The following is a 27,584-nucleotide window of genomic DNA, read 5'->3' on the forward strand; positions in this document are numbered from 1 at the left end:
ATCTTCACTTTTTAAAAGGGAAACATTCACTGAATTATCCGGAAACTTTATAATATGGCGCCTCTCTAGTTGTGTTTGACACTCATTCATATAAAGCACAAATAAAAGAAGTGAAAGAACTTGAAGAAAAAAGATATGTGGATGGATACAGTTAAAGGCAGATGAAAAATCAATAAAAACTAATTGTATAGAAGTATTTGCACCCTCAAGATGTGCTAAAACCATGTTTAATAGAATCACATCATTAACTCCAGTTGGTAAACTGAAATTGATAAAAATTTAATGTACCATGTTCAAAAACTTATCCTTCACAACCATCTCAAATTTTTTCAGAATCAAAGAGGTAAGTGCTACTGGCCTGTACTCATTTAAACATTGTGGAACATTATTCTTAGGCACAGGTGCAATAACAGATTCCTTCCAGAGACAAGGATCCTTGAAGGTGCAGTGACATACTAAAAATGAAACAAAATAAATCTGCCAATTGATCTGCACAATTTTTTATAACACGGCATCCAATACCATCAGAGCCTGGACTTTTCCTCTCTTTAACACCACGGAAAAGTTTTACGCTATTTTGCTCAGAGGAAGCTGCCATTTCTGACTAAAATTATACACGTTAAAACGATTATAAAATTATAAAAAGAAATATTAAATTTTTTTTTTTTTATTTATCTCCATCACAGACTTCCCCTCCCATGCAGAACGAGAATTTCCAGTATTAAATATATACTCAGTTTATCCTTATTATTAAGCTTGGCCAATTTAAGATCCTTAACTTGTTTTTGTAATACCTTATACAAAATAGTGAGCTATAACTCTTTATTGCTATCCTATGTGGATGCGACTCTCATCTAACATTATCACTGAGAAATCAGCTTTTTAATATGCCATATGCTACAAGTAAGGTTCGAATCATTAGTGGAAACCCGCTGCGGCTCAGTGGCAAACAAAACAACCATATCAAGTTGTCTTGGGCCGGCCAATCATTCCTCTCAGCAGGGTGAAGCACTATCCACGGGGACTGCTTTACCAGAATCCCAACTGAAGAGGATGTGGGAAGAGCCAGCAGCTGTGAACCCAGTGGCCTTGCCAAGCACTGCTGGACAGCCAAACCAGATGTGCAACCCAGTCAAATTCATATTAGAGATAAAGGGCAGACAGATGGGTGGTGCTGTGGGTGAGTAAAGATACGTTGTCTCTGAGGAAAGCTGGCAAACCGCACAAAAAAATAACAGCGAGATATTCTCTTAAATGAAACACAGAACACCACATGCTTCCAATGACATTTACATTTTTACGATTTATTTTTTTAACTGTGAAAGTACGTAAAATCACACATGGTGTGTGTGTCTGGGATCCTGAGTTTGACTTAAACTGACACCTAGTGGTGTGGATGCATCTTTGTGAAAAAGCAATTAGGCTGTAAACATGCACAGAACCACCAATTTATAGTGTATTTTCAGATTAACTTGTGGTATTTGTTCAAAACCATGCCAAAACTTTGCTTTATCATTAAGTGTGTGAAGTTGGGTTGTATATTGTCTGTTTTCAGGTTTTGATTACGACGAACTGCCCCTGGGACTCCAAGACCTACAGAGACCAGAAAGGGCAAGCAACAAAAAGACAAAAAAAAAAAAAACGGAAATACTTCTATAGATGTAATATTTATTTCAAAGATCTAAATCAGTGATGAGTCATTCTTACCAGAACAGTGCAATCTCGCAGTTTTTTGCCTGATTGGCATGTGATCAGCTTAGAAACATTTTCTGCTTGTGAGAATGTCACTAGTATCTGTGGAATGTGATTGTGTAACTGAAGCGTTTCGAAAACCTCACCAGTGATTGTCAAATTAGGGTTTCAACTTGCGTTTATGAGCACATATCACCACCTAGTGCTTATCAAGAAGTGTTTCTTTTTTTTTTTTATTATGCTTGGGTCCATACTTAACCCATTTTATCATGCTTAACCCCATACTGAGATGATACGAGCAGTTATTATAGTATCTACATATGACTAAAACCAATAATAAAAAAAGCATTAGTTACTTGAAATAAAATAAATGTTAAGATAAATAACAAAACTTTATTTCAGCTAGTTGCCAAGGCAACAATTTTATTTTTTTATTTAGATTAATTTGATGCACGAAAATAACTAAAGTTGAAATAAACATTTAATACTAAAGACATATTTGTTAAAAATGAATAAATTCCTAAAAAACAGTAATTAATACAATTACAAAAATAACTTAAACTAAAATGAAAACAAAACTGGGGAAAAACTATTTCAAAATATTAATAATAAATATAATAGTATCTAAAATAACATTAGTTAGAACATGAGAAAGATAATGTATCTCAGAGAAGTTCATTTAATTTAGCCACACACCAGATAGATTTGATAATATTTGTGCATAAAATACATAAGTGATATCAAATCTGGTCTTAAAATAATTTGAATTTATGAACCATGCACAATGATAACACAAAACAGCTGATGAGTTTAGCATGCTGAATGATGTAGGGCAGATAATGTGAATTTCAAAATACAGTTCTTAACTCTTCACATATATAAGATCAGAACTGAAACATACGCCACATTAAACAAGTTTTTTAAGAAATCCTGAGAAATGTAGTGAGGCATATCAGCCTCTGACTGAATTGACAAAAGGAATGGAACATTCCGGACGTCTGTGTGCATGTGTGGAAGGATATGCAGTGAATGCCGAGCTCAATTCCCTGCCTTTAGTAAGATTAATAACAGACCCATCTGGGCCTTACAGGTTGAATCTGAGGAGAAGATATGAAAACCTTGTGGATTAAGCCGGTGTTTAGAGTGAAACATTCCACTCGGATGAAATTTCCAAGTATGTCTAGATAAAACACACGTCTTGAGCTTGATATCACTCATCATTCAACATTAAATACTGTCTGATAAAGGATCATTTTTCTAAGAAGGTAGATATTTCTCAGTGCTGTAAACAATATCTATGTGATCAGACTTTAATGCATGGATCATTAGTGCAAATCTGCAGGAAATACTATATGGATATCATTAGAAAAAAAGTACTGAGAACATTTGAAAGCACTTGATGCTTGACAGGAGCTGCTTTCGCATGATTTTGACACACGCAGGCTGGTCATCTGGCTCTTCTCCTCTGAACCACGATGGTTCCAGCCACAACGTCATAAACAGTTCTGTTGTGCTGGAAAAATAGTAACGTGATAAAGATAGGGAACAGGAAGGCGATGGAGAGGTTTTTGTTTAAAGCCCGTACAGTGGAGCTGCAAAAAAGAACATTTGCATTATTATACTACCTATGAAACTGTTAATTGGTGTAATATATATATATATATATATATATATATATATATATATATATATATATATATATTAGGGGTGTAACGGTTCACAAAATTCACGGTTCGGTTCGATACGATACACTGATGTCACGGTTCGGTTCGGTTCGGTTCGGTACGTTTTAGATACAGCAAAATGCAAAAACATCTCAACTTTTCAGAATGCCGCAAGCGCACCGCGGGTCATGTGACAAGAACTAACCAATCAGCTTCATCCTTTCCCGTAACAACGTTGAAAACTCAGCCAAGATGAAGGAACAGCTGATTATAGTTGTATATGGATTGCAATTTTGAAATAAATTTAGTAGCAGAGCTACTGCAAGCGATTTTTAGAGCTGCAAATCCATTTATCCTTTGCTGAAATTTCCGCGTCTCATGGAGAGAGCACGTCATTGTTGCTTAGCAAAGACAGACGCCTCATGAGCGCTTCTGCCCGAGCGCTTTGGAAAGGAGGAGAAAGACGTGCTTAGCGTTTTCCACGCGTTTTTAGGAGCGATATGTGAACGGACCCTAAGGCGCTCGCTCACTCAGCACGCGCTGAAGGCTCATTGCAAAATGTCTAATGCATTTAACAGACCAGAAATATAAGATCCTAAAATAACCAACAGGTCTGGTGTTTGGGTGCACTTTGGATTCCCTGTAAGCTATAATACTGGTGTCTAAATGCTGCAGGCATAGTTTGTTGCGTGCATGTTTCTCCTTTTTTTCGTCTTTTCCCAGATACTGACACAATAAGGTGATGTCGGCGTAAATGAGTTGACATGTTTCAAGTATTCACGCTGGTGTTTTTTTTTTTTTTAAAGCAATGAAGCAACCGCGCGAAGCCCTCACTATATAGGATTTTAGAAAGAATGCAGAGCACTAGTGTAGTGTGCAAACTTACCACAGTGTGGATTTCAGAAAGTGTGCAAAGACTTCACGTGCACACTTACCATAACATGGATTTACAAATAATGTTCTAAGGAGGGGCTCTCATGTCACTCTGATCGGCTCATAGATGGAATCATGCATCTCAAACAATATGTTTGAGAGTCATCTTCTTTTTCTAGTCTGTTAAACGCATTGGCCATTTTGCAACGAGCCTTCAGCGCGTACTGAGTGAGCGAGCGCCTGACTGAGTCATAACATAACATAAACATAAGTTGGTGTTTTTTTCTTCTTCGGGAGTGTCAGGGGCGTTGCCTGTTACGTCGTTTGGGTTATTGGGCTACCTTGTTGAACGCATATCATTATATTTCTCTTTTTTTTTTTCAAATATAATTAATTAGTCCAACGAACCGTTCGGTATGCATAATGCGTACCGCGTACCGAACCGAAAGCGTCGTACCGAACGGTTCAATACGAATACGCGTATCGTTACACCCCTAATATATATATATATATATATATATATATATATATATATATATATATGTTTCTGGGCAACCCAGTGAGACACAGGACCACCTGGACCGATCTAAATTATTCAGATAGAAATTTGATACCCATTCTCAATGGGAAATTGCAACGAGACACATTGCTCAAATAAAGTTGCCCAGTGTATCATCAGTTTTAATTTTAGTTTTAGTATAACATTATAATACCATGGATATTTTTTTATTATTATAAGAAACCAATCTAATGTATAGCTGACATTTGAAGCTTAATACCATAGAAAAGCCTATAAAAGTTTTTCAGTTAGAGTGTTTCAGCTTGTTTATTTCCATATAATTTAAAGGAAATTTATATATATATGCAAAAGCCTCTAAGTGCCATCTGAAATTTTAATCTAAAATTTGGATTTTTACTACACATACATACATACACATACATACACATATATATATATACACACATACACACACCGGTATATACAGTGCCCTCCATAAGTATTGGAACAGTAAAGACAAAATAGTTTTGTTGTCTTTGGAGTCAAGACATCTGTAAATATGATTCAAATATGAATATGAGACAAAACTACAGAATGTCACATTTTATTATTGGGTGATTCAACACATAAGATGTTTTACCAGCTAAGAAGATCAGCACTTGTAGAGTTTGATCTCACTATCTGATGTGAGTATAAGTATTGGAACTGTCGCCTCACAGGTCTTTCTGAGTGATCAGCTGTGTCCTGTTGCATTCTTTAGATATTAAAAGCAGGGAATCTGTCTTATCAGTCATATCCATTACTTCTGCATTCTAAGTCTTGGATTTGACGATGACACACACAAACCAGGATGAAGACGAGGAAGCCGACTCTGAAAGAAAAGCAAGCAATTTGGATGCTAAAAGAAAAGAGGAAGTCAATAAGAACTATAAGAAAAACAAAGGGCATGGAGAAATCAAGAGTTTGGAAATACTGGCCACATCAACAACCAACATTTGTCTTGATGACAGACAAATCATAAAAGCTGTGAAAATGAACCCTAAAATACATGCCTGTAAAATCACCAACAACCTCCAGAAAGCTGGGGTGGTGCTCTGTCAATCTACAGTCCGCAGGAGAATTTGACACAATTACAGAAGCTACACAGCAAGATGCAAACCTCTGATCAGCACCAAAATTAGAAAGGCAAGATTCTTCATAAATGTGAGCCAGTAGAATTTTGGAACTGAGTTGATGGACAGATGAGACAAAGATGAACCTTTATCTAAGTGATTGGAAAGCAAAAGTGTGGAGAAAAAGGAGAATTGCAAATGATCCTAAGCATCCAACCTCATCTGTAAAGATTGGTGGAGGTGGTGTCATGGCATGGGCATGCATGACTGTCTCTAGATCAGGACACCTTCATTTTAATGATGACTTCATGTATGATGGCAGTAGCAGAATGACTTTGGAAGGGTACAAAATCATCTTGGCTACCAATATTCAAGAAAATGTCACCAAACTCATTAGAAAGCACTTAAGATTGGATCCGGACAATGACCCAAAACACCCTGCCAGTTCAGTAAAGGACTTTATCAGAGCAAAGAAATGTAAGTCTTAGATCGCCCAAATCAATCTACAGATTTAAATCCGACTGAACATTAATTTCAGCAGCTGAAGAGGAGACTAATGACAGAAACTCTCCAAAACAATAAAAATGTTGGAATTGGCTGCATTAAAGGCTGGAGAAAGGCATTTCAAATCATAAGACCAAGAGTCTGGTGATGTCTATGGGTTGCAGACTCACTGCTCTGACTGCATGCAAGGGATCTGCAACTAAATATTAGGTTTTCATTTCTTACATCTGCCTTAAATTCAACTGTTCCAATACAATGCTCACATCAAAGAGTGGGATGAACTCAAAGTGCTGTCCTCTTTATTTGGTTAAACATGTATATGTCAAAAGACCTAATAATAAAATGTGACATTCCATAGTTTTGTCGCATATTCATCTTTTAATCATATTTACAAATGTCTTGACTCCACAGCAGAGAAAGCAATTTTGTCTTTTCTGTTCCAATACTTATGGTGGAAACTGTACATATATATGTATATATAGCCACAGCATTATAAAAAAACAAATAACTCACGAAGATAAGCTGACATTGGATGCGGGTACTACAAAAACCCGATTCGGCTGCACTAGGACTGTCGTATCACATGTGACGACTCGGAGCCCCAGCAGGAACTTTCCAGGAGTGGCACCACCAGCTCCCCAAATACAGATGATCTGCAGATGAAGACAGAACACAGGCTGAAGGAAATGTGTGGGCTGATAAACAACATAAACTCATATAGCATTCATATCACTTTTAGACTACAGTTGTTCTTCCAAATGCTGCTACTCAGTGAAAATATGACGGCTGAAATTACATTTTTTTTTTTTTTTTCTGATTAAACTGATCTAAAAATGTCAATTAAAAACAGACTGAGAGACAAGTCTTGTGACTGTGTCTTTCACAACATGAAAGATGTTCACTCACTTCATAGACACACACTAGGACTCTGTATGCTAAAGCCACGGCCATCATCTTCTGCAGGTCCTCCAGTGATGTGTTCTCATCGATCTCTTCCACGATAAACTGCATCATGAACTTGGAGACATCTCTGTTCACAAGATCAAAGTTACACAAGCTGTCATACTGTTCAACTGTACACCATGTTCAAAAGTATGGAATCTGTACGATTTTTTTATGGTCATGAAAGAAGACTCTTTTTACAAGAATACAGTAAAATAGTAAACTATGTGAAAGTATTTGCATTTAATAATAAAAAAATATATATATAGTTTATTGTAATTTATTCCTGTGATGCAAGCTGAATTTTCAGCATCAATAAACCAGTCTTTAGTGTCACATGATCCTTCAGAAATAATTCTAATATGCTGAACTGAAAAAAAACATCAATGTTGTGTTACTTAATATCTTGTGGAAACTGTGATATTATATATACAACAGTACTATATCTATAACTATAATCTATAACTGTAATTGATTCAATAAGAAGAATTCATACTGGATCAATTCCTTTCTTGTTCTCAGCACATTCTTGACTCACTTTATTCCACTCAGATGCATGATCCACAACACTATGGTTGCCTTAACACAGAAGAGAATGAAGAAATCCACAGTTTCGGCCAGAAATCTACGGAGAGGGGAGGGGATGGTGTACTCTCTACCTGAAAGAACAAAAGATGAAGTCAGGACCATGAAGTTAAAGGCACAGAAGAGCTTCTAAACTGGCAGTTAGGTGTCTTTACAGACTATCCGCTGCTGCTCAGAGGTGGGATAAATGCTTTTACACTGCAATTTTCCATATACTTCGGGAATGAATATATAATACTAATAATACAGAGATGTGGGATTATGGAGATACATAAAAGTAAATTAATTTAGTCAATTTCTTCATTAGCGTTTGTTAACGTGTCTAATGAGCCAAGTACTCCGTCTCCTCGGAGCAGTGGATTGACAGCTACCTGCAGGCTGTGCTGGGCCTCGGTCAGCAGTGCTGGATGAGACGGGGGCTGCTGGGCTGCTCGTCTGGTTAAACCAAGCGGCGATATCAGCGGGCGTCGCGGCACACACAGATGAGGAGCTGCCGCCGGGTGTCTGACACCCGAGCTGAGGAGGAAAGAGCGGCGCGGACATGAGCACCCAGCTCTGCCAGCTCACATAACCACTGTGATAGCGCCACATCCACTGCTGCAGCCGCTGGCAGTACTCTGTCGTTGTCATGTTGTCATTATCATCGGACCCTTGACCGTTTTCGACCGTTTCTTCCGCACTGTTCTTCGTCGCCATGTTTACTAATTTTATAAGTCTTATTTAGAGTTCCACTTGTTCCGGGGAATTCAGTTCCCCTGTTTGTGCTTCAGTGCGTCTGCGCCGCATCGTCCTCATGATCTCGCGCATGCTCTGTCGAGTTGATCGTGTGCTTTGAATTTTTGGCGTATTCCGCATCATATAGGGCAGGCACGTGCCGCCTCTATTCATATCATAGAGTGTCAGTTTACCTCCGTCTCCGTCAGCATAAAGTACAATTAATTTGAGCTTATACAATTTTACATAGGCCTACCGTATTATTTATTACATTTTTTTTTTTGTGAAACAAAATTTAAATGTGTCCGGAATAGTTATAGTTTTAGTGACAATTACAAAAATTGTAAATCAAGTATGAAAAATGTACAGGGTTTTCATGATCATGTTATTAGATTTTTTACAAAAATTATATTTGTACCAATTTGACAAAGCAGTTTGCTTTATACATTTACAACAAAATCAGAGCAGTGGCAGTTTTTGCTTGAAATGAAAAAGAATATAATCAATAATTATGAATTACAAAATTATAAATAGCCTATTTAAACATACACATTTTAATCTTGTTAGCTGATGCTAACTGGCTAGCTAACTAGCTACTTGATGTTAATTTGAAGTCCAAATGTCCAAATATTTTATTCAACCACCTATGATGGAAAACTATGGAAAAAGCGAAGGATAGATGTTCAGAACAGAGTAACTACAGTAATTAAACCATGCCTCATGGGGTCGTTTTACCCCGCAGAATAGGTAAAAAAAATAAATAAAAAAAAATTAATTAATTCTGAAACTAATTCTAGTTTTCTTAAATAACACATACTCACCATCTACTTACTATTTTTATATAAATGTGATGTTCTACAAAACAAGCTTTAAAACATGCTTTTTTCTTACTGCAGACAACAGAAATGTATCTTGACTTATTTAGTTATTTTGGAAAAACAGTAGGGGACATTTTATCCCAAGGGAACGTTTTCCTCCACTCTACCCATATGTTAATGTGATCCCTCTTTTTTGTAAGGAGCATCGCTGCAGAATTTTGGACATCAGACTCCAGATCTTTGTGAGGCAAAATCTGTTTCAGTTTAGCAATTGATCTCAGTTGGAAGAAGCAGCCCTTTACCACTGTGCTAATTTGTTTCACAAAGTTCAGTAACGAATCAAATGTAACACCAAGATTTCTTACATGGGTTTGGATATTGGCAGAGAGAGACACTAAATTAAAAACAGATGAAGTCCTAGAGCGGCCTAAAATCAGAATTGCGCTTTTGCTGTAGTTTAATTAAAAATTATTTGCCATCCTACCTATTATCTCCTCAAAACAGTCATAGAGCGCATCCAAAAACATCACTGCAGTCAGTTTTTGCTGGAAGATAGAACTGTGTATCGTCAGCAGTGAAGTTGAGTTGAAGCTGATGAAGAAGAAAACTTTCCATTGCTCACTGAGAAGGTGCTGTCTTTAAGATAAGAGACTAACCACTGCAGAGCAACACCCTGAATAGCCACCAACTTTTCCAACCGATGTAATACTATGATCAACTGTATCGAAAGCCAAACTTAAATCTAACAAAATAAGCAACACATATGAACCAGTATCAATCACTTGCAAAAGGTCATTGCTTATAAGCATACTTATATAAGTATACCTTCAACGGGTGCAGTTTCTATGCTGTGCAGTGATCTAAAACCCAACTGAAAAGTATCTAAAACATTGCCCATACTGATATAGGAATTCAACTGACAATAGACAACTCTCTCTAATAACTTTGAGATAAAAGGCTTCTTATAAATTTAAATTAATATAAATACAATTTGTCTTGATTGTAATGAGTCTACACATTTTTCCTCAAAAACCATTTACATGTTTTAAAGCGAAACCTGTCGAGACTCATCACTAGGTGGCGACAATGTCTTTCACATGATTTTGGTTATGGTATTGAACTGATTTGTTCTCAATAAGATAATTTTGAGTTCTGAATGTTCAAATAAAGACAAAAATAAACTAATTACACACATTTTCAAACTTAAACGTTCTTTATTTTAAATGGGGGGGGTCGAGAAATACAAAGGAATTGTAAACACTTGAGCACTTGAGTAACAGTCTCAAATTCAGTTTCTGCATGTAAGAAGGTGTACTTAAATAAATTGTGCTTATTTAGACATCCGTATGTCAGTGCAAAAGGGTCAAAGTCTTCAAAAACTGCCCGCCGGAAACGACCCTGTTTTGTCCCTGGATGCTTGTTGTGGTGACCAGCTGTTAACAACTGTGATGTATTTATGTCTCTGTGTTGCTCTCATTCTCTTTTGATGCTGTATTTGCTGACTGGGCTGCCCTGAGCCTGTGAGTAAGGTCTGGCCGGCCTAGTGACTGTGCTGGGCCCTGAATGGAGGCCCCCAGGCGGAACAGAATCAGCCAATGTGAGGATGATCACCTCTGACAGGACGAGAGGTGACTTGCACAGCAATAATCAGGGGCAAATAAAAGCTGTGTCTAGCAAACGCTGACCTGCATGGAACTCGCCACCAGCTGAGGATAACAAGCTAGGTGTCAAAATGAAATTACAAATTCAGAGAACACACTAATACACTTTTATTCTATCTAAATTGTCTTACGCTTGAACTTTGTTACTATTGCATTTGTGTCAGGATTCTGTGCAGCATCTGTTCAGGGAGGGTGGAGGCGAAAATTGTCTCAAAACCTTAGCTGACCTCTGTGTCATACACATTGTCAAATAATCTGCAAATGAAAGAACCTTTAAATGTAAAATGCCAATTTATTATTATTTCATGGTTAATTCAAAGCATGCCCTTAAGAAATCCCTACCATAACAAGCCTCGTCACGGCCCATACAAGCTAAGAGAAAACAAAGAGGAATTAAATAGAGGAATCAACTTTCCTGCATGTAATAACAACACAAACCCTCCCAATCTTCAGCTGCCATCTCAAAACGAACTTTTTTTTCATTTATTTTTTATGAAAATGTATTAATTCTGTACTACAATGGTATCATGAATTTAAAAACCTGAGTAAATGATTTCAGATGACTTTAAGGTTAAAAGTTCATCCTGCGGTGATATGCCTACATCTTTACTTTGCTGATTTGATATCTTATAAGCTCATTTCTTTATGCCCGTTTTCAGTGTTGATGTTAAGAAAATGTGATGACAGCACACTGACTCAGAGGGCAGGAAATCATGTGATACCAGCACACTCACACAGAGATTTAACCTCAGATGTAACATGAGACTAACACATTTAGACATGGTATTTACTTCAGAAACATCTAATATCATTGTATTACTTTTCTTAAATGACAAACTATTTCCCTGATAAACACTTTATTGTTAAATCTGGGTATGGGTAGTAGATACATAACACATCCATAAACCTTAATATGAAAGTTGTTTAAAACTGATAAATAAGGAAAAGTAATCAAAGTTGTTTACTTTGTTTACTTTAGTTGTTTACAAATGTTCCGTCTTTTAAGCTTTCATTTCATTTTAAATGGTCTGATGGTGTGACAGATTATTTATTTATTTATAAAAAAGTAATGATGTGTTTGTATTTTATTTATTCATCTGTTCTCTTTATTTTTTCCTGTGTTTAGTTTTGTTTAAAAATATAAAAATTCAATTTATATATTTTTGTTTGTTTTATTTTGTTATCTTCTGTTTTGTTTAAAAGTACAACACTTCTGTGTATTGTTTTGTTTGTTTGTTTTTGTTGCTCTGCCCCCCCCCCCCCTTTTTTTTGTTTTGCTTAAAAGTAAAAAAATGTTTTGTTTTGTTTTGCGATGTTTTGTCACACAGTCTCTCAACTGACTCAAAAGTGTTTCATGACTTCTCCCCATATATCATAAAAAGAAAACTAACCTAGAGGGGGTGTGGGATTTGTTCCTTTACTTCTTCCTTATACGTCGACTGCTTATGTACTTTTGTACCTCAACTGAGTACGAAGATCTAGCAAATCCTTTTTACATAAAATTCACCATTTGTTGACACAGAGACCCTGTTAAGTTAATTATGCCAGCTTCCCAACATTTCAGAGGTGAGTGCTGATGTGAGGGGCCTGGCGTCATGCGGTCAGAGCTCATATACATCCCACCTCCTCCCTTTCTGTGACCCATTCAGAGCACCTCTCAGCCCTGTATGTGGCCCTGTCTGTCTGATCACATGAGCCACTTCCCCCTCTGCTTGACTGGATCAAAAGTTAGCCGTGGGAAAAGACATAAAGCATTCCAGAACATCTAACCCATTGGAAATGTTTGTTTGCTATACTTGCAGGTGTGTGAAGACAAAGCCTATAAGCGGCCGTCACTTCAAAGCTGCTTTGTATTCCACATTTAGACAATGTATTGAGCACTGAGCAGCGTTTGTAACGGGTTAAATTTGTCATTCTTGAAATAGCATTGGTCTGAGGTGTGACTTAGTGGTGATATCTTGGTGAATTTCTACTAAATTACCCCAAATCCTCTTTGGTGTTTCAAATAAATCTCAATCCTTGAGGTTTCAGGGGTTAAATACAAGTACAATCATAAGTGGTTTGTTTACAAGCAGTAAGAAGAAAGGTCAGTGAAAGACTTATTGCTTCCCTTTCCTCAGAGCCATCACAAACCATTGTTATCTCCCTCTACAGAGCGTGGAAGTACGTGTTTGAAAGTAATTAAAGGGTGTTCACAGATCTATTGTTCTCCAGACTCATGCTCTTAGACATATTTTTTATATATAAACTAGGATTAAACACAAGATAGTACTAATGACGCTCAAAAGTCAAATCCCCTCACTCCCTTTCAACAGGAAAAAAGTACTTTTTCATTGCTTGACATGCATTGAAATTGATCAGCTGAAAACAAAGCCGCTGACAGAAAGAGTTTAGAGAACTTTGTTCATTCAGAAAACAAGTTTTAATCTAACTTACAATCAACATAGCTTAAAAATATATCTCATTATAAACACACTGAAAGCTCCTTTTGATTCTGGCAACTCGGTTGTATCCTATTTTATTTAAATGCATTCAATGTGATTTGAAATGTTGAAAAAACAAAAACAAAGGAAAACTAATGGGCTAATTAACTGAACTTCCTTTCATGGTTTATCTGGTCCCAAATTTGAAGATTCCCAGTGTTCCCTGCTGAGCAACAGTTTCAAACACAAAAACATTTCTCAAATTTCCATGTAGCGTTAAACACAGTCATAGATTTGATGGCATGCTGAACAGAAATTGTGATGGGGAACTTTACATTGTGGATTCAGCATTCAATAATCAAGATTTTAAGGTCACAATTGTGCTCTGTTACCATTATGCCCCTGAGAAACCCCAGTACATTCATGTAGGATGAACATCTGTGACTGTTTTGACTGGCCCCTTTTTGATGTTGTACTATAAAGGCTCCATACTGAGCAGGGCTCTGCCTGGGAATACAGATCACATGCCCTCACTGAATCCAGAGGAGGAGGAAGGAACTCAGCTGAAACAGTCTTCAAGGCGCATCCCACCTTATAAAGGTTAAAAGGGTAGTTTGGACAGGTTGGAGTGTTCTTAAACACAGCTGAGCTCATGCTTTATCCTTCTTGAGTGATGAAGGAAAATTCAAGAAATATATTCATATATATGTATATATATAAAATTAAAAAACCATAAGGGACAAAGTTTTCATTTATTTGTCCTATTTAATTCATTTTAAATGTTTGTTTAGTTAGTAAGCTAGTTAGTTAGATTAGTTTAATTAGTTAGATTAGTTCATAGCTAGTTATTTAGATTAGTTTAGTTTTATATTTCATACCAAAACTGTAAATTTTTCTTATAATTTTTTATGTTTTTCCCATGAAACACATGAGATTTTCCATAGTGAATTACCATATTTTTTTACATTTTCATTTAAGCACAATTCATATATTGTTCAAAATATCTCAATGATTTGTTTTTCTTTAAGCATTAAATATTTTTTTTATCAAACATGAATAATTTCATAAATTATATGTTTCACTATTAACATGCATTCTGTCTCATTTAGTTCAGTATTTAATATTTATTATTCTCAACAATATTCTTTTGCAAAAAAAATATTTTCCTATGAAACACAAAAGTAGACTCATATGTATATCACAGTTCACACATTGTGCAAAATATCTTATTTTCTGTTCTATTGACACTATGTTCCAATGTTTGTACACACACACACACACACACACAGGAAATAAAATGATTATAGAATCTTTCTTTTTTTCTCTTTATGCATTCAATCTTTTTTTATAAAACAGAATAATTTCATAAACGTTCTCACTTTTACCATGCACTCTTTCTCCATCTTGTTTTGTCATTTATTGCTGGACTATAAGAGGAAGTTGTCTTGAATTTGCAGCCATTTCTCAAGACTGCTAATGCATGAGAATAGCTGTGCACTCCAATCTTCCAGCAAAATTTCTCACAAACATTCTTTAGCCACAGACGTCCCTCCTTCAGTGAACATTGTAGCTCTTTATGTTTCAAACTGGATTTGGAGCCCAATAGGCTATAGTTGCATAGCAACATGCTTCCCAGAAGCCCCTGCTGATATCAGCCCTGACTCAACTGACACATATCAACCCTGATTCACGCCAAGCAACCGGATGAACCCAAAACCCTTTTAGCTGCCATGTCGACAGATTGATTTGCAAATCAAAGCATTTTGCAATAACATATCTGCTACTGTTGTGCAGGCATAAATTGACCAGTTAAAACACTGAGGTCATGGTAGGCCTCAGGAAGAATAACACTGATAAACTATAGGACATTACAAACATGCCAGACATGCAACGACTATTATTGGATTAGTGTGTAGAGAGTGTGTAAGAGGCTCTACTGATATGTGAATAAGAGAGGAAACTGTTTTATTGCAGTTTGAGGGACTGTAACCTTGGCTCTGGTCTCAGACACAGGCCCATACTGATGTACACCAGCATTGTCCGTTCCAGTGAAGGAAAGTGAGCGGAAGGGAGCGATCCCTGTTCTGCAGTGCAGCTTTCCAGATGTTACTCAAAGGATATGATTTCATTCCTGCAGTGTTATCTGCACAAGCAAAACAGTCTGTGGGTCAACATACTAAGACAGGACCCCTGTGAATATGACACACAATACTGAGACATCCCGCAAGAAGTGCACACCCATAATGCATTACACAGACACGAACAAGATCTGCTGCTCAGGCCAGTCAATAATGACCGGTTTACCTGTTACATCGCTACTCGCCATGTTGCCAAATTAAAATGATCAATCTTTGGACATACAATATGATTTTTTTTAATCTAAAAATTAAAGTGATCAACTATTTTTGGGGAGACTATATGAAATGCTCATCCGATGGACACTTTGTGAATGACAGTGAAGCAACCCAACTGACACCAGAGGTCACATGATAGTTACAACATGGTGGATGTAGTACATCTGAATTTCATTCACGCTACACTCATTCATTTATTAAACATATTTCAAGTCACAAAGCAAGTTTCAAAACAAATAGTACATGCTATACTGTACATTATTTGATTTCAGATAGAGCATAGCCCATGCCTTAAACATGGGAGATTGACCAGGTTTTTTTTTTTTTTTAGAGGGTGGTGGTGGGGGGTGATAATGGTCTTTAAAGGATTTAAACAATTAAATGGTTTTAGTTTATTTAAGGGAATAAAGGATTAAAAAGAAGTACAGTGAAAGAACAATATTTTTTCTAATCAAAGTTAACTTTTTGCGCACACATATTCTGCTTGATATGTGGAAAATGCTAAATGTTTTTTTATTTTTTTATTATTAACATCAGTTATGAATTAAATGATGGGTGTAAAACTTTTTATGTCTTTTGGCCATTTATTTACAGTTTTGAGGACCTTAAAAAAAGTAAAAATTTGAAAATGGGTTACCAACAATACCAACAATACCATTATCACTCATTTTAAATTCATTTTAAGTCTTTTAAAAAAAATTTAATCACTTTCAAAGTTTTTAAATTCCTTGTTTTATTGTTGTGATAATTTTTTTTTGTTATTATTATTTTATTTTATTTTATATCTCCGTGTAAACTACGAAAACTCAAATGAGTGAAAATGTTAACGTCATGTGTATATCTATTACGTGTTCAGTCTATAGGCGCCTGGTGTTTCTTTAAAAAAGTTACATCACCAACCAATGGCCTGAGATGAATAGTAATACAGCATTTTTAGTTGTTTTTGCAGATCCAGATCATTCTCACAACGTTGACGACTGTACGTGAAATCTTTCAAAAATGCAAAGGAAAAACTTTTCTGTTTTAGTATATCGGTATTGTAGTCATGTAATTACTGTTAAGTGTTTCTATGAGGCAGTACTAATCTGGGGTGGTCAGGTGGTACAGTGGTTACATGGCACGGTAAACCGTGGCTCACAGTATTCACACTTCACAATTTGTAAATTCAAATTCAATGAGGACGTGAATGCTTTTTACAAGTTGTAATCTCATAATTATGGTAATTACAGCATGGCGTGAATGCACATTTAGCTCCAACTCGAATTAAACGCACCTGAACCGGCTAGTCAAGGTTTTCAAGATCATTTGAAAACGAAAGGTAGCTGTGTTGGAGCAGGTTGAAGCTAAACTCTGCAGGACTATAATGTCTTAATCTTTCAACTCAACTGAAGCAACAGCACTTTTCTCTTAATTCTGTTGCTAAAAACAAACATGAAGCCTATTGCTTGTAATCTAACTTCCCTGAGCTCTGGTTCCTTCATTATGATAATAAACATCTTTTTATGAAGTAAATCATTCCATATGCTCAACTCTTCTGATCTCAGCATGGCAATGACAGCACATCAGACCAACCCAAGTCAGACGAGATAGGAACGGCTGTGTTAGAATTAGAGTATGTATCTGAAAAATAGCCCATGATAAAATCTACATGCATGCAAAGCACATTTCCAGTACCACCTTTCTCCTTTTAAACTTTGTTCAGGTTGGGTAATAGGAAAATGCATTGTTTTTATTGAATAGGCTATACAGGGAGAGCTGGCCCGTAACCCACCTGTTTCAGCTGTTTTTGCAGTCAATTTCAATCAGTGTATCTCTACACTTTCCTGTTCTGGGAAAGGAGCCACTGGTGGAACATTCTCTACTCTTTGTGTAGGTCAGAAGGAGTGACTCTGGGGACCCGCTGTGTTCCAGTTTCGTTACACATGCTAAAACTATGTTCAGAAAGGGAAATGTTCTACTAAAAGGAGGAAAGAAATACATATCCTCTGTAACCTTGAACACAGTCCACCGTAACAGTTTAACTCTTGTTGTCTTCATTCTACTGAGGTGAAGTGCTAAAGACATGGGCACGCAAAAGCTATTTTGAATAGTTTAATGAAGATAAATCACATGATCAGCTGAGTTCACCAAGATGTCAACTCTCATTTTTAGAGAAGCATGTTTCAAAAAGACAGTACAGTTACAGTTAGATATCACAACCTTGTTTATTGATTTCCAGAGATTAACAATGGCCAGAAAGATCATATCATGAAGCAACAGGCTCTACATAATTTATTGCCGTGAGAAAATACTTTCTTTGTTGCTCCTTAAGGAGGGCTTTATCCTTTTGATTCATAGCCAAGATCTTAAAAAATGTGAGTAATTAAACCGTTAGTAATATTTTATCATGTTTTGAGAAATGCTAATAAATGTAAGTGTTCCAAAAGATGGAAGACTATGCTAGCAGGGAAACTCAAGGGTTAATTTAGGGATATCTTGGATGTTTTTATGGATGTGATATATTTGACCGTTCAGAAAACATCATCATATTATTCGTTAATAGGAGTGGCTTTACCCTCTCACGCCTTGTATTATGTGATATCTTTCATAGCAAACACACCTTAATATGAACGTTAAATCTCTGGCCTAGATTTTTTGAAACTGTTCACACATGCGTTTTGACAAAGCCAATGTTAAAACAGAAGGGATCAACAAACCACAACTCAGCTGAAGGCAAATAAAAACAACTTTATTCAAAGCACCATAAAGACTGATAAGAAATGCATTTTCAAATGGTCAGCACGCATTTGCTTTGGTGTCAAAAATAAGAGATTTTCTGTAGAGAAATAACGTTTCACTTCGGCTTTATGCTCATTGAACTGAGCCTGGCATCTTCAAATCCAGATCGGATAACGTCATGCCTCCTTCACATATGTCCTCACAGCCACCACATCACCCATTATACATTTCTGTCAAAAGAGGAATACGGTAAGAACAATTAACTGAGAAAGCACTCAAATAATGGTGACAGCCTAACATTCTGTACATTTACACACCATTTACAACTATATTATATTGCTGACTTTAATTTAAGGCTAACAGCCATAAAATTTCTATATTTGAACAATTGAGAAAATTATAATTTGATGATAACCTTAAAAAAAAAAGTCAGATTCATGTTCAGTTATATATTCAGGGATTTTCCATTATATATTTAATTGTAAATTCTGCAAATTCTATCATAAGAAATCATTTAGAATTAAGAATATATATATATATATATATATATATATATATATATATATATATATATATATATATATATATATATATATATATATATATTCAATGCAGAAGCTTCTATTTCCTTTCTGCCCTGATATCTCACCATTTAAAATATTGCTTTTGCTGAATATTATTAATAGTATTATAATAATTAGAAATTAATAAAAGTATTGTTGTTCTTCTTGTTGATATAAAATATAATACTATATTTAAAAAAAGTGCAAACTGCAATTTCTATAGAATTAGAATCAAATTAAACAAATGAAATATGAAGATCACTTTCTGTCCAATATTCTGTGAATATTGCGAATATGCTTATAGTTTAACAATAACCCTTTTGAATGTGAATGGGCAGTTATCATGGCATCAGCATTGCATGATGTAATGACATTTGTATGATGAAAATATTATTACATTATTTTTTTTTTATAAATAAAAGAGCATCCTTACAGCTATTAATTTGCCATCCGTCACCTCCCTCTCTATCGTCGACTCTTTGCCATCCCAGGTCTGTTTCTGCACAAGTTTGCCGTTCTCTAGAGTAATGACAGTCTGCAGATAAAGAGAGAAAGAGCCCGTTAACTTAATAAGATAAACCGCTTCACACCCGCAGGCAGCCGTCTATTTCACTACAAACCGTAGTCTTTCTGTCATCCGCCGTGATCTCCTCGAATGACTCGTTGAGTTTGAATTTGACCTCAGTAGTTTTGAAGGTGCTCTGCGACTTCATGCATATTTGCCCCTGATCATCCACACACACGATCAGGTTTGGCTTGGTCCGGTTTCCCACCTGACGAGTGGCGAAACCCACACCTGAGAAAACAGATACCTTTCTTTCAGTCACGAAACACCTTTTAATTAATGACCATCAACAACAGTATGAGAAGCCTAACCTACTGTACATTAATGATGCGCATCTTAAAGCTTCATAAAAAAAAAAAAAAAAAAAAAAAAGTTTATCATTTATTTTGCATCTAGCAAATTGAAGAGATTAGCTAAATAGCACGCACTTGCATTGTTAATAAGTTATTAAATGATGAAGAATCGTACCTAGAGCCTTCATGTACTCGTCAAAGTTTTCGCTGGCGGTCATCTTCCATGTTCCCACGAATTTGTCAACCATTTTTCCGGATGATGATCGTTGTCACTCAAGCAACAGATTTGCTCTGATCTGATCGAATGACTGCGGGCTTTTTCAACAGCTCGTCCAGCACGTGCATGTCCACAGCAGCCAATCAGATGACCAGCAGCGTCACGCGCGGAGATCCTCAACCTCCCGCCCGCTAACGCATCTCAGGACTCACTGGGGAAGGGTTCGCATTTCTCGGACCACAAAAAACGGTAAAAAATAAAAATAAAAATCTTTCAGAGCGCAGCAATCAGAGGACAGCCGTAGCACATGGTTAGAGTAAATATTTTTTGAATTATACTTGTTTGACCATATATGAGACAAAACCTTCCTTGAATGAAAATAATGCCTTTTCCTCACAGTCACAGTTTCTGACTGAACACAAAATATGTATTTTTACGTTAATTACTACGAAATAACGTAATTAGCCTATAACTAGGAAAATAGACTCTGAATTTTACTTTCAAAATGTTGTATGAAAAATAAGCTTTAAAGAATAATTTAATAATTTAACACAGGCATATTTTCCGACGTAAATATATAACATAATAAAATATTTATATATCATATAATAATATGATTTGGATATTTTAGTTCCTCTCAAGTGGCTATACCAGTGAACTACGGGATAAAGTATGAAACTCTTTTGTATGTTTTTAAAGTGCAAGGGATGTTTGAGCTCATTGCTGTTCGTCAAGTAGCTACCTAAGATCCAATAATAAGTTATTGCTTACTGTCCCTCGCACTCATTTAAAGTTAAAAGGGGATCAGGCATTTGCTGTTGCTGGAATAGTCTTCCTCAGGAACTAAAGAGCTCTCATCTTTAAATGTTTTTAAAGTTCAAGTCAAAAACTACTACTTGTCTTTAGCCTTTGAGAGGCTGGGCTAGTCTTTGTTGTTAAATAGGATGTGTTGTTTTAAGATGTGTGTTTTAATTAAGTGTTTCTTGAACGTACAGCACTTTGGTCTGCAGGTGTACTTGTAAAGTGCTCTATAAATAAAAGTGAGAAAAGAAAGTCCAGCTTCAAATACTACGCATATTTGAACACATTCAGAATGGAATAGAAACATCCTATTTACTGGATTTAATGTGGATAATGAAAGTAATGAAAGGTGTGTAATAATAACATATCAGTTAGCATCCTTTCAGCATTTTGCAGGTTTTACAAAATCCAGCAGCAGAAATTCTTCAACACTAAATGTTATGCATTAACTACCCGAATAACCTACAAAATGTGGCATCCTGGGATTGAGCATAAATAGAGATTTTCCTGTGTGTGAATACAGAGGCCTGTTGATTTACTTCAGACCAAAACTGAGGACAAAGTAAGTCGACTCACAAAGACATGACAAATAATAATTTTATTACGCATACACAGACATATAAATACATAATACAGAACAGACTACTTCTTGTCTGCTGTTTTAGCTTGAGGATGTTTAGCACTGCATTGGGTCTGTAAGGCGGAGAGCATTTCTTGTGTGGTTATTTTGGATCCCTTCATCAGCAGCCTCTCTCCATCCAGTGCAAGAGACCACAAAAACATGCATTATACGTCAATGACACTATACATGTACGCTCCTCTGCAATATTGGATTTACAGTTCAGAAACTCACTAAATGTGATGTCAATCACAGGCTTTGATCGGTCATGCTTTACTTCTGTGATAACTTCACAGTTCATATTTGTGGCTCTGGCTTTTTCCGACCCGACCAGGATGAGAAACTATCTGCAGAAAGGAAGCAGGTATGAGAAATGCAAGAGATGTGATTTAATGAAGATCTGACAGTTATACAGTGTTGCTGACTTATATAATACTTTCAATAATCCACATTTCATTAATAAAACTAACACTTGAGGAATGTGGGATAAGAACCACTGTCGTGACAGCTCACAATAAATATGTCATCAATACGAAGTGGGCAGTTTGTCATAAAAAACAGATCAAAGAGTAATTTCGGATAGCTTTCCACAATCTTTTAGAATAATTTAATGGCACATGATTATACATAATTGCACACTAAATCACCATTTGGAGCCAGAAAAGAAAATCTGTAATTGCTACGAATCAGATATTATGCATATTTGGAACGGCATACTAGCTTGTAATTTAAAAAAGCAATATACAGAATAAACTATATGCTGTATTCTTCTTAGTAAAGCAAGTAAAACATTTAAAGCATTAGTAGGCTACGTGACCATTTCACATTATTTGCAAATTGAATATATCAATTTCAATACAACTGGCAAGCGGTTCAGAGGTTACAAAGTATATTTTGCAAAAATAGTACGAAAACTCTAGTCCGACCGGTGGATGAAGTTCAAAACAGTTTGACAGCCTGCTGCAATTATCGCGTTCAGACTGACGGGGGCGCTAGAAGACAAGAGCTCACATTAGACTACATCTATGCGGTTTCTCTAAGCAGTATCATAAGCGCGTTCGTAGAACGTTTACCAACTATTTTGCGTTTTATCGCACATAATCTGCGTATGCTGGTGCATAATAAATGCACGAGTGTTGCACGCATGTTAAATGTCGAGTGTGGAGAACAGTCCAGAAGTGGAAAGTGCTCCTGTGTTCGCTGAAACCAAATGTCTAAAAACCTAAAAAGTGTAATGTGCATTATATACAGTCCTTATGACAGTTAAAGGATAAAACTGCTCCTGAAGTCATGGTCATGCACAAGATTTAAGTTACTTTACCAGACAGACCCGTTCAACATCACTAAAAGTACCTCGAGGTACGTACGGTAGTCTTACCTTGTGTAGCGAACATTAGAATAAAAGGGGCAAAACTGTAAAATTATTTTCTTAACTTTCTTTAACACTACTGCTCCCCTGGACGCCGCCATTTTTCCCTTTGACCTTTCACCTGCTGATGACGTATGCAGCGAGCTCGTCAGCATAAAATATGAAAAATATGAAAACTATGACAAAATACGAAGCATTGTGTCAGAAGGGAATGTGTTCATATTCGCTCAAGCAATAGTTTTTTTCCCCAAGTAAAAAATAAAAATAAATCAAATTAAAAAATAAAATAATGATATTTTCTATAATATTTAATATTTTACGTAATTTATTCATTTATTTATCTATTTACTTATTTAAATTATATCAATTTTTTTTTAAATATATAAAACATTCTTTTTCCGTCAGTATAACATCTACGTATAGTATGTACTTTTCTTTTAAAAGCAGCTGTGTCTATTACATCAAACGCATTAAAATGATTTAATAAAATTGTCTGAAATTCTAGGATTTCTGCTTGCTAAACATGTTGACAAAACACGGAACACATCCAGTAGATGGTGCACGCGGACAGTGTATTATTTAGAATGCCACTTCAAGGTTCCTTCCATATCATTTTCTATTAAGTTCATTCAGTTCATTTCCATAGATCCATCTTGCTAAATCTTCCTTCACACCAATGCATAATCTGTTTTGCAGTCGTCAATATTCATTTGTTAGAATGCACTTTCAGGAAGATAATAATCAACCAAACAGCCTAATGTAAGTATCAAGATGATATCCACAACCTTTTGCAATTACGTGCAATCAATAATTGCTTTTTACAGAACATACTCTTACTGTGACATTTTGTACACTCCCACTGAGATGTTGTAAGAACAGAAACATGACAGAGTTAAACTGAATGCCCTGTCCTTTTGAATTGATTGCGATAGGGAGTTTGAAAACTCAAACCAAGGAGCACAACAAAATACTTCTAGCTATTTCTGACACAGATGGGTAGTTAAAGTTACATCAAGCTGAAGACCATCTAAGCTGAGCCAAATATCCGAAGTATATATAGATATAAGCTGTGTATGCCCTAAGAACTTAAGTTATGAATATTTTATTATGCTCATACTACTATGAGTGTTTACTTATCAATTCTAACAGTAAAATTAACAATATTTCAACCAGCATACACATATGAAACAAATTGAACAGAGATAATTTAGATATATACGGTATATTAATAATTTTATTTACAGGCCTACATAACTTCTATTTATTCGTCCAATATAAATGATGTACATTATCATGAACAATATAGATATTTGTGCCTTAGGGTTATTTATTATTGTGACACTTCAGCAGCTAATAAATAAATGTGCACACTAGTGATAAATATATGTATATCGTCAGCACTGAGTCAGCATGCAGTTTTTCAAGTAACAAATCAATGTTACTGTTTTGAGGAACTAACAAGTCGACTTCTGGTGGTGCCAAAAACGTCTTGTCTCTTTCATATGCACTAGTGTTTACTAAGCCCCCCCTCTCGCACTTCTGATGACCGAAGCGTTTCTTTCCTGAACAACTAAGCACACAGTTCTGCTCACACATTAGAACTATATTTAGGCTCTAGCTTGAAGGGTGAACTTCCTATCAAGCCCTTTCTAAAAACAAGTTTCTCTTTTCCTCACTGAAACAATGACAATGAATACTCCTGCCACCCTTTAATCAAAAATAAAGAAAGCTACAAGCACTGAAGCACAAACAATAAGGTAGAATGCTCAAGGGAGGGGAATGCATGTTAAAAGTCATTTTGGTATTGCTTTCATCGCTTCTTGTTCTAAGTATAATTGTGGATAATTTTCCAGGAAGTCAGACAACAAGTATTGGGTTTGTTTAGAAAACAAGCACTAAATGAACTGAATAACAATGTATAATTATTATTACTATTATTATTATTATTATTATTATCCTATAACCCCATACTTTCCTGCAATCCTATTCCTTCTGAACTGTTCTGAAAATATGCTAAATCTATCATATAAAACACAATATGCAACAAACTACAATATACAATATTAAGTTAAATGTTCAGGTAAATGTTTCTCTATCCTTCTTACATTAACATATATTAAGTCAAGTTAATATGTAATGTAGAAGGGCAAGCGTAATTTCACCAAGTACAGCATGTTCCTGGATCAACATCCCTCAAAATTGAGATGTAACTTTTCAGAAAATATCAGTTTTAGGCTTACAATTAGGGTTAGGTGCTTCTACAGCCTTGTTAATCAGCTATAATTTCACACTGATTTTAGGAATTGAAGTTATGAGTAGGGTTAGGTTTAGGGGTAGGGATTGGGCTAAGTCTATATTTTTGGACAATAATGTTGATCCAGGATCATGTCTTACTTGGCAAAATCACGGCAACCAATGTACAAGTAAATGACTTTGTAGCCCATATCAATAAAGATTACTTTAGGGTCATATGATGCTTTTTTTAAAATCATTATTTTGTGTATTTGGTGAAAAAAATAAAACATTATTTTTTTAAATACTGTACACTATTGTCTGTCCTCTATACCCAGCCTCTCTCAAACGCATCATTGTCTACTCCTTCTGACAAGTGCAGTCTGCTCTGTTTGGCCAACTGACCCAGTGCATTGTGATTGGCCAAACACTGCAAGCACTAGTTGGAAATTTAATGCCCCTTTCCATAATCGTGAGCTTCATCTTTCAAAATAAATGTAAAGATAGTTTATAATGTCCTTAGTTTTACCATCAGTTCAAGCCTGAAAGGGGAACAGAGTCGCGTGACAGACACAGTGATGAAGCTCCTATGTGTTTGCAGTACACAAGCCACGGTTAAGATGGCTGACTCCATTGTGAAGTGAACAAGCTGCAACCTCCCGCTCTCTCTCGTGAAGCCCATATGGAAGTGTGGCGGGGGGCGTGGTTTAGCGAAGTCTGCAGCGGGAGAGAGAACCAGGAAACGAGCGGTGAGTGAGTGGGTTGGACGGAAACGATCAACACCTGTTTCTTTTTGCAGTAATTGGCATGGAGAGAGTATAAAACAGCAGGAGAAACGTGAGCAGTTGAGAGAGATGGACTGCTGATGTGACCTATGAACCGGAAGAAGTAACCCGGAAGTGCTATGTGTTAAGAGTAAATTGTTGTCAAAGTAAAAGCCACCACTGGTGTTTGCAAAGAATATTTATTTTTAAATTATAATAAACTCGTCAGCAGTCCAGCCGACCCTTGTCCTCTTCCTTTCCTCACACAAACTCACTACAGGAAGTTAGTGATATCCGGTTCGCGAACGAATCGTTCAATTTAACCAGTTCTTCTTAGTGAACCGGTTGAACCAGTTCACCAAATCGAACTGAATCATTTGAAACGGTTCACGTCTCCAATAAGCATTAATCCACAAATGACTTAAGCTGTTAACTTTTTTAATGTGGCTGACACTCCCTCTGAGTTCAAACAAACCAATATCCCGGAGTAATTCATTTACTCAAATAGTACACTGACTGAACTGCTGTGAAGAGAGAACAAAAGATATAACGAACGAACACGCCTGCCGCTGGAGCGGTGCTCGTTCCAAGCGGCAAGTAAGTCGACCGGAAGTTGAAGTTGGCTGGGTGCCGCCATCTTGTAGCAGAACTTCACTTTTGTTAGCATTCCCATTGACCATTCATTTTGGCGTCACTTTGACAGTGAATAACTTTACATCTGAGGCGTTTAAAGACTCCGTTTGTCCATTATTTATTTCTAAAGATAAACAACAATGTATAAAGGGCTCCATTACCTTCTATGTTACATTATGGCCCCGTAGAAACAGTTTTTGTAAAAATAGGCTAACGATTGCGTCATAACCACGCGACTCTCTGTCGCATTACCGTACAGACAGAAGGAGAAGCTTGCAGGCAATTAACTTAATATGGCGTTCTGGCGTTACATTTTAAAATACTATACAAAATAATTAATCAGAATACTTACTCCTGCTCACTCACGCCAAAGAACTCTCCGCTCAAGCTCTCCGTCTCTGCAAGATTAACGATGGTAGTTTGCACGCACAGCCACTTAGAAGATTTACATCTGTCAGACAGTTTTTTTTTTTTTTTTTTTTTTAAGATGAATGTAACTAATCTGTATATTTAGTTAAATTGTAGATTATGTTAGATTATAGGCCAAAGGGGTTTTCAGGGAAGTTGGACAATAATTAAGACTCTAAAGACTCTTATGTTTAATAGGAATAAGGGATGATTTATGAAATATCTGTACTGTAATGATGACACATTCACAAATTGAGTTTGTATTAAAGAGAACATGAACACGAGTAGAGCAGCTCATGATACTGAACTGCAGAACGTGCCGGTTAGAGCAGTTCTCGTTCTCGAGTCAAGAACCGGTTGCATTGGTTTTCGAATCAGCAGTACATTGAACCGAAAACCGTTTCTTTTGGACGCGTCCGATTCGAGAACCGAGCAGCTGATGATACTGCGCATGTGTGATTCAGCGTGAAGCAGACTGACACACAGAGCGTCTGAACCGAACTGATTCTTTTGGTGATTGATTCTGAACTGATTCTGTGCTAATGTTATGAGCGCGGGTAA

The 27,584-nt window shown here is 36.2% G+C and overlaps 2 protein-coding genes and 1 long non-coding RNA gene across 3 annotated transcripts; all 3 read right to left on the reverse strand.

Annotated features, from left to right (window-relative positions):
- Positions 1-2,355: 2,355 nt before the first annotated feature.
- LOC113091865 (protein FAM8A1-like) lies at positions 2,356-8,686 on the reverse strand. Its single transcript, XM_026257529.1, has 5 exons — positions 8,243-8,686; positions 7,825-7,945; positions 7,251-7,374; positions 6,858-6,997; positions 2,356-3,284 (listed from the first exon to the last, which is right to left on the reverse strand). Exons 1-5 carry the CDS (start codon positions 8,565-8,567, stop codon positions 3,140-3,142), a joined length of 855 nt encoding a protein of 284 aa, XP_026113314.1. The 5' UTR covers positions 8,568-8,686; the 3' UTR covers positions 2,356-3,139.
- Positions 8,687-18,548: 9,862 nt separating this feature from the next.
- Positions 18,549-20,309, reverse strand: LOC113091862 (fatty acid-binding protein, adipocyte). The gene is made up of 4 exons (XM_026257526.1): positions 20,156-20,309; positions 19,743-19,918; positions 19,556-19,657; positions 18,549-18,789 (listed from the first exon to the last, which is right to left on the reverse strand). Exons 1-4 carry the CDS (start codon positions 20,226-20,228, stop codon positions 18,736-18,738), a joined length of 405 nt encoding a protein of 134 aa, XP_026113311.1. The 5' UTR covers positions 20,229-20,309; the 3' UTR covers positions 18,549-18,735.
- A 1,268-nt stretch (positions 20,310-21,577) lies between these two features.
- On the reverse strand, positions 21,578-23,101 carry LOC113091869 (uncharacterized). The gene is made up of 2 exons (XR_003287462.1): positions 22,996-23,101; positions 21,578-21,964 (listed from the first exon to the last, which is right to left on the reverse strand). It is a non-coding gene; the product is annotated as an uncharacterized LOC113091869 (long non-coding RNA).
- Between the last annotated feature and the right edge of the window lie 4,483 nt (positions 23,102-27,584).

The sequence above is a fragment of the Carassius auratus genome, unplaced genomic scaffold (genome assembly GCF_003368295.1).
Source record: "Carassius auratus strain Wakin unplaced genomic scaffold, ASM336829v1 scaf_tig00214327, whole genome shotgun sequence".
Taxonomy (NCBI): Eukaryota; Metazoa; Chordata; class Actinopteri; order Cypriniformes; family Cyprinidae; genus Carassius; species Carassius auratus.

Excerpts from the sequence above, each read along its gene's own strand:
- LOC113091865 (XM_026257529.1), bottom strand. The coding sequence starts at position 8,567 with ATGGCGACGAAGAACAGTGCGGAAGAAACGGTCGAAAACGGTCAAGGG. Across the intron at positions 7,946-8,242 it reads AGGCCCAGCACAGCCTGCAG|GTAGAGAGTACACCATCCCC; the intron begins GTAGCTGTCAAT and ends TTGTTCTTTCAG. Across the intron at positions 7,375-7,824 it reads ATGCATCTGAGTGGAATAAA|AGATGTCTCCAAGTTCATGA; the intron begins GTGAGTCAAGAA and ends TCTTGTGAACAG.
- LOC113091862 (XM_026257526.1), bottom strand. The coding sequence starts at position 20,228 with ATGGTTGACAAATTCGTGGGAACATGGAAGATGACCGCCAGCGAAAAC. Across the intron at positions 19,658-19,742 it reads CGGATGACAGAAAGACTACG|ACTGTCATTACTCTAGAGAA; the intron begins GTTTGTAGTGAA and ends CTTTATCTGCAG. Across the intron at positions 18,790-19,555 it reads CGGATGGCAAATTAATAGCT|AAATGTATAATGGGTGATGT; the intron begins GTAAGGATGCTC and ends CTCTTTTGACAG.